Source organism: Protobothrops mucrosquamatus, unplaced genomic scaffold, assembly GCF_001527695.2.
Source record: "Protobothrops mucrosquamatus isolate PMUCROS unplaced genomic scaffold, P.Mucros_1.0 scaffold45, whole genome shotgun sequence".
In the NCBI taxonomy this organism is placed as follows: Eukaryota; Metazoa; Chordata; class Lepidosauria; order Squamata; family Viperidae; genus Protobothrops; species Protobothrops mucrosquamatus.
The window spans coordinates 6,268,344-6,276,241 of record NW_015386427.1 but is presented as its reverse complement, the minus strand read 5'-3'; the positions used below and the strand labels follow the sequence as shown (position 1 = coordinate 6,276,241).

Sequence of the window (7,898 nt, the reverse complement as noted above, 5' to 3'; positions counted from 1 at the left end):
TGTTTTTTATCAAGAAAATCTCATGCATAGAAATTATAAAGGAACTGATGATATTGAGCCAGCTAATAGTCCCACTCAGGTTAGATGGTAGTCAACACGTTACTAACAAAAAGCAGAGAATTTTCCAGAGCATTAATGGCATTTATAATGTCACTAGATTAAAGTCTTCAAGATCTTTAGTTGCTGATGTTACTATGTAGGAAAAGAAAATCCAAAGCTGCAAAGACAAATTATAGCGGAAACATGGAACATAAGAAGTATGAATATGGGAAAGCTCAACACAGTGAAGTATGAAATGATACTCTTTCTATCCTGCTTTTTCAAAGTCCAGTTTTCACTTCTATAGATTATCACAAGGAATAGCATTGCTTGCACAATTCTGATCTTTGTAGGTGTAGACAAATCATTGCATCTGAATATCTTTTCCAAGGCCTTCATACTCTACCATATGCTAGTCTGTGATGTATTTCTTGATTGCTTGTTCCTTTATTGTTTATGGTTGATCCTAAAAGATAGCAGCTATTCAATACTTTGATATCTTCATTGTCAATTTTAAGGCTGCTTCTTGTACCAGTTGTCATTAGTTTAGTTTTCTTTGTATTCAGTTTCAGCCCAAACTCCTTGGTTTTTATTATAGACTTTCCAGATCCCTTGCCTTTTCAGGTATTAGAGTAGTGTCATCAGCATAGCACGTGTTACTGTTGTTTCTTCCTCCAATTTAAAAATCACATACATTTTCTTCTAATCCAGCTTCTCCTGACATATATTCAGCAGGTTGAATAATGAAGGGAGACCATAAATTCTTGTTTCACTTCTATGCCAACCTAGAGTCTGTTTCACCATATTCTGTCCATTCTTAAGCTATATATAAGTTTTGCATGAGGACAATAAAATGTTCTGAGATTCCCATTTTTCTAAACACATTCTATAGCTTAATATTATCAACACAATCAAAGGCCTTTCTATAATCAATGAAGCACATAAGTTCCTACCTTACTATTTTCAGTTGATGCAGTCTTTCTTCAATATTAAACTGTAGGACTGAAAATAATAGGTTTTAACTTCTATCATGCTAAAGAAAACTATGCAAATCAGCCGAAGACTATATTCATGATCTTTTCTAAAAGTTTAATTAATTATGGCTGGCAGTATTTTGTAGACACAAAATAGAGCAAATTAAAACATCTAGATATCTGGGTGTTGTTTTCCAGGCTTCATGTACCCAGAGGATTGATTATGCATAATATAGAATCTGACCACAGATTCTTTTTTCAAAATGGAGGTTTGTATATTCCCTCTACAATTAAGGTTTTCCATTGGTAGGTCTGTTGATGAGATCTTACAGTATATAGCACTCAGGCCTGTATATAGAAAAACTTCTCCTTTTTGGAGTCCATGCAATCTTAGTTCTTGATGTCTATATTTAGGGTCTCCCCAATACACCCTTTGATGGAAAGCAGATCTCAATTCAAAAGAAGCATGAATATGGATTACCTATTGGATTTAATTGACAATGATGCTCACTGATGTTATTAGATAACTTTTACTCATTTTGGAAGAAGATTCCTTTAAAACCATACAATTCATATAATGAGTGTTTTAGTTCACAAGGGCATGTAAGTTATTAAGGACTGTAATGCCAAATAAGCATTTGATGACTTTCATTCTACAGATATATCAGTATATATTGTATGCAGTTTGTTTCTGCATTACTTATTTTCATGCAACTTGACATTTATTAGTGCATTAATTACTTTAAAATGTTCAGCCCTTCACAATATTATAAATTCTATTTCCAAAAATGAAAAACCAACAAGATCAGAAAAAGTTAGGAAAAAATTATAGATGTTTCTGAATAATTTGTATACTAGAACACAGAATAGTAGAGTTGGAAGGGACCTTAGAGGTCTTCTAGTCCAAACCCCTACTCAAGCAGGAGACCCTATGCTGTTTCAAATAAAAGGTTGTCCAGTTTTTTTTAAAGCCTTCAATGATGGAACACTCACAACTTCTGAAGGCAAGCTGTTCCAGTGGTTGATTGCTCTCACCATTAGGAAATTTCTCCTTAGTTCTAGGTTGCTTCTCTCCTTGGTTAGTTTCCATCCATTGTTTCTTGTCTTGCCTTTTGGTCCTTTGGGAAATAATTTGATCCCCTTGTCTTTGTAGGAGCCCCTCAAATATTGCAACACTTCTATCATGTCTCCCCTAGTCCTTCTTTTTATTAGACTAGACATAGCCAATTCCTGGAACTATTTTTCATATGTTTTAGTCTCTGGCCCCCTAATCATTCTTGTTGCTCTTCTCGTTCCAGAGTCTCAACATTTTTTTTTATATTGTGATGACTAGAACTGTATGTAGTCTTTCAAATGTGGTCTTATCAAGGCCTTATAAAATGGTACTAACACTTCACTTGATCTTGAATCTATCCCTCTATTAATGCAGCCTAGGATTGCATTGGCTTTTGTGGCTGCCTCTGCACACTGTTTGCTCTTATTTAAGTGATTGTCCACTAAGACTTCAAAATCCTTCTCAAAGTTACTGGCATTAAGCCAGTTTCACCTAGCCTATACGTATACAGTTGGTTTTTCTTGCCTAAGTGTAAAATCTTACTTTTATCTATGTTGAATTCCATTTTATTAATATGATTTTACTCATATTTATTTGCAAGTGATCTCAAGTCAAAACTACTGTATAATTTGGAAAGAAGCACAACATTGAAAATCTATCCTATGTTCATAAAATAATGAAATAATTAGCAAGAATAAAACAACTATTAAAATTATTTTTTAGAAACTTGCTTTTACAAATTAATACAATGTAGAAGCAAAGCAGCTTGCTGTAGCAGTTAAAGACACCTACTGGAAACCAGGACACAATGAGATTGAGTCCTGTCTTCAGCTTGAAGCTTGCAGAGTGACTTGGTCCACCTACAGCCTTAGGAAGATGGCTGTGGCAAACCACTTCCAAAAATCTTGTCAAGAAAACTGTATGGCCTTGACCAGGCAATTGCCAGTTGTCGACACAACACTATATGATTGTATGCAGTATTTCTCATCTCTATTTTGATTGTAAAGAATTAATTGATGAGAGGAGAGATAACAGATTTTTCAAATTAAGAATTAAATGAACAATTTAGAATGTTCCACCTGTTTTCCAGAAAAATTATAAACTGAAGAATAAAGTGGCAGGACGGAGACATAATATTCCCTATTAACATTCCTTAATAGCCCTTATCCTTTTGCTGTGGCACAAGACAAATTTGTTCACTATTAAATAAAGAATAAATTCAGAGTGTATATTCTATAGCCATTTCCATTCTAAAAAAATCTCTTAGAAATAAGAATTATGGATTTTTGTTCAATGAATTTATTCATTTAGCAAAAAACCTATAAACCAGAGATAAAACTATGTATTTACTAGCATGACTGGCAAATTAAATCTAATGAATATTATATTAAAACCAATTTAATTTGATACCACAGGGATCTGATGTTAGCTTGATGTCCAGGTTTTCAAAAATAGCAGCTCATCTCTTTAGATGAATTTGAGGGCATCTCTGTCCCATTCCTAAATTTATCATTATTTGCAAAAACAGGGAAGTTAGGACTAAAAACCATAAGATCATTCTGATAGACAAACAGAGAGACAGACAATCAAGACTGATCCTAATGTGATACCACAGAAATGTGATTTTGAACAAATATCAAAAACTCCAAACCAGAAACTCACCTCTTTAGCTGAATCTGAGGGTAATTCTGTCCCATTCCTAAGTTCCCCATTATTTGCAAAAACAGGAATGTTGGGACTGAAAATCATGAGGTCACTCTTGGCACCAGCCTCTGCGCTCACCCCTGCCAGGATGTGGCTGTGGCGATTGGAATAGGACCAGCTGCCCACTTCACTGGCACAGACCAGGGTGGCCATGCCAGGGCCATAAACCATGGATTCCTTTGCCTTGCAGTGGCATCGCAGGGCCACGTAGATGAGAGTGGCCAGCAAGAAGAGGCTGGAAACAGAGCAGATGGCAATGATCAGATAGATGTTGATGGGGTCCACCAGGGGCACAAAGCTCTTCCCTGACCTTCGAAGATTAATATCCGTTTTGATTGTCTGACTACTTGTCACCAGTGACACACTCAGGGTGGCTGTGGCTGAGAGCTGAGGTTTTCCATGGTCCTTCACCTGAACCAGAACCCTCTGGATTTTGCCTCCTTCTGATTCATCCAGAGGATATTTGGTACTCACCTCACCGCTATACTGCCCCACCGACCATGGACCGCTGCTTTCTTCAAGCAGTTCGTACTTGAGCCACGCATTGTAGCCAGAATCCGCATCCAAGGCATGGATCTTGCCTACAATATGCCCAGGCATCACAGGGACCACTAGAAGAATCAGGTTCTCCTCTAATGATCCTGTCATGGCAGGTGCGTTGTCGTTCTCATCCAGCACAAAGACCTGAACAGTCGCATTGCCACACAAGGAGGGCATTCCAGCATCCTTGGCTCTCACCTGGAACTCCAACAGTTTCAACTCCTCATAGTCCAAGGACTGCAGAGCATAGAGCTTTCCACTCTCCGAATGTACAGAGATGTAGCTTGACAATGGCCACAGCTTCTCATCTATCCAATAGGTGATCAGGGCATTCTCAGCTACGTCTGGGTCCGAGGCAGATACTGTGAAGATGTGAGCACCAGGGGGATTGTTCTCCTTCACAAAGACTGTGTAGAAGGGCTGTGTGAAGGCTGGAACATTATCATTTATGTCACTGATTGGTAATATCAAGATACTGCTGGCTGATAATGATGGGATTCCTTGATCTTCTGTTTTCACCATCAACTGATACTCAGCAACTTGTTCCCGATCAAGGGACTCAGCCACTACTAAAGAATAATAGTTCTTGAAATTGGATACAAGTTGGAAGGGTACTCTAGGAGGCCAGAGTGAGCAATGTATTTGTCCATTGTCTCCTGAGTCCCTGTCTGCAACACTGATTAGGGCTACTACTGTCCCCAATGGTGAGTCCTCTAGCACTGGCACTAAGAGTGATGAGACGAACAACTCCGGTTCATTGTCATTTATATCCAGCACTTCAATTATCAGTTGACAATGCCCTGACAAAGGGGGGAACCCTTTATCTTCTGCCTCAATCTGAAGATCATATATAGCAAGGTCTTCAAAATCAACCCCTCCTTCTACAATTACTTCCCCTGTATTAGAATTTATGCTAAAAATTTTCTGAAAATTTAGTGGTACATGATTAGTAAAAGAATAATAAATTTCCTTATTCATTCCCTCATCTAAATCTGTGGCATTCACTTTAATAACTAGTGTTCCAAATGCTGTATTTTCTAGCAACTTTACCCTATAAACAGATTGGTTAAATACAGGAGGGTTGTCATTAACATCCAGCACATTGATGACCAGCTGAACAGTTCCTGTGAGTTTTGGTTCACCCCCATCAGTTGCTGTCAGTACTAAATGATACACAGGGCTCTCCTCCCTGTCCAGTGGCTTCTTTAAAACAATTGCTAAAGGTTTGTTGAATTTCTCATCTGTTTTCTGTTCTACAATGAAATATTCATTGAGGCTGAGCTTGTAGGTTAGCAGAGCATTAGTACCAATATCTGCATCAGAGGCGCCTTCTAAGGGGAACTGGGCACCAGATGCTGTTATCAATTCTGCTATGCTCAGGATCTGTTCCCTTGCTGAGAAGACGGGAGCATTGTCATTAATGTCTTTGATTTCAACCTCCACATAAAACAATCTCAGAGGTTTCTCCACAATCACCTCCAGATGAAGGACACAGTCTGCAGTCTTGGCACACAGCTCCTCCCTGTCTATCCGGGAATTTACAAACAAGATCCCATTCTGCAGGTTTACCTCAAAATAGTCCTTCTCTCCTTTGGACAGCATCCGGAACATCCGAGGCACCAGCTCGGTCACCTCCAACCCCAGATCCTGGCCAATGCGGCCCACAAAGGTGCCATGCTGGGATTCCTCCAGCACAGAATAATGGAGCTGGCCGCTCCCCATTTTCCAGGCGGTCTCGAGCAGAACCAGTTGTAGCAGCCAATTTGCCACAGATTCATTCTTCCAGACAATCATTGTAAATACAGGCAAAAAGATCAATAGTAATTTTTTTTCTTATACATGCATCTCTTGAAGAGACCCAAGAGCAGATTCAGAATAGACATCCAAATCAGCATTTACAATATAATTCACATTAATTCCAGTATTCTTGCAGTCTGGGCTGGATATCATTATATATATGACAAAAAGAATTTTTTGCAGTCACATCAAAGGAGGAGCTCTAATTTCTTTCTCCTCATCCATTTTCTGATGCAACAGTGACCTCTAGTGAAGGCATTTTGAAACTGAAAAGCAGATGATAAAAACATTTGTGGTTTTGTCCTTCTGTTCGTTTTTAAATACATTTAGTTTTTCCACTCATTTATTTTTCTAGCAACATAATTCATATCTGTATAACATATCATTTTTAGGCCATTAAAAACTAAGAGTTGCAATTGAATGTGTTAATTGATTCTTCTATAAGTGAAACTACATTTGTGTCAGAGATATGGGACCTTGAAGTAATTCACCCATTACTGCTTGACATAGAAGTGATGCATTGGATATTATTTTTAAAATTGTTGCAACTCAAAACATTAAAGCACTTTTTAATACAAATATCTGCATTATTATATAATATTACATTATATTTTATAATGTAATTTGAGTCTTAATTTGAAAACAGTAGCTATGCTTTTCATATTATATTATGTCCTTGCATTTTGATTATACAATAAGCCACCTAGAATTTAGAATTGGGGTAGTATATATATCTTGTAAATAAATAAATAAGACTTTTTAAAATTACTGATAAAATTTATACAGTTCAGTCCAATAGGGATCTGATATTGTTATATAGCATTATATATAATTGTAATATAATATGATTGTCATAATATATTACATTCCTATATATATATATATATATATATATATATATATATATATATATATCCTGTAAGCCACCTTGAATTGCAGTGATCGTGTAGGCGTCAACATACATTTTCCAAATAAATAAATAAATACAATAATTATTCAAAGTGCTGGCATATCTCCCACCTGTTCAGTGGCCTGTGTGGGTCCAGCAAACTAATTCTGAGAGAATCCAAAGCACAGTAAATGTTGCATAGCAAATATTCTAACATATTCCAACCTGATGTAAGGAGGAATAACAGCAGAGGGTAATGGTAATTGTCCCTAGTTACTCCTCTGCTTGAAATTGCAAACACTATAATTATGTTCTCTCTTCAGGGAACAAGAATCCTGGAAAAGCAGCAAGCTTTTATCTCATCCCACCTATTTCCCTCAAGGCCACAAGCTTCAATCCCAGGAGAAAAAAGGGTGAAAACAAGGGATAAACATCCTTGAAACGTATGAAGAGAAGAGAAGAGAAGAGAAGAGAAGAGAAGAGAAGAGAAGAGAAGAGAAGAGAAGAGAGTTGGAAGGAACCTTGGAGGTCTTCTAGTCCAGCCCCCTGCTCGAGCAGGAGGACCTATATCATCTCAGACAAGTGACTGTCTAGCTTCTTTTTTAAAATCTCCAACAATGGAGTGCCCGTGATTTCTAGAGGCAGCTGTTCCATTGGTTAACTGTCTTCACTGTCAGGAAGTTTCTCCTTAATTCCAGGTTGCTTCTCTCTTTGATCAGTTTCCAACCATTGTTTCTTGTCCTGCCCTCTGGTGCTTTGGTGAATAACGTGACCCCCTCTTCTTGGTGGCAGCCCCTCAAATACTGGACTACTGCTATCATGTCTCCCCTATTTCTTCTTTTCTTTAGACTAGCCAAACCCAAGTCCTGCAGCTGTTCTTGGTATATTTTAGTCTCCAAGC

At 37.7% G+C, this 7,898-nt stretch overlaps 2 protein-coding genes across 2 annotated transcripts in view; both read right to left on the bottom strand.

Annotated features, from left to right (window-relative positions):
- Positions 1-581, bottom strand: part of LOC107283619 (protocadherin alpha-5-like) — a 7,679-nt gene extending 7,098 nt beyond the window's left edge. The window contains exon 1 of the mRNA XM_015811548.1: positions 531-581. Coding sequence (XP_015667034.1) covers positions 531-581 — 51 coding nt within the window. The remainder of the gene's footprint in view (positions 1-530) is intronic.
- Positions 582-3,621: 3,040 nt separating this feature from the next.
- On the bottom strand, positions 3,622-6,105 carry LOC107283618 (protocadherin alpha-4-like). The gene has a single exon (XM_029283269.1). The coding sequence runs from the start codon at positions 6,103-6,105 to the stop codon at positions 3,622-3,624; it is 2,484 nt and encodes an 827-aa protein (XP_029139102.1).
- Between the last annotated feature and the right edge of the window lie 1,793 nt (positions 6,106-7,898).

What these genes read in the sequence shown, in the direction of transcription:
- LOC107283618 (XM_029283269.1), bottom strand. Translation starts at nt 6,105, where the DNA reads ATGATTGTCTGGAAGAATGAATCTGTGGCAAATTGGCTGCTACAACTG.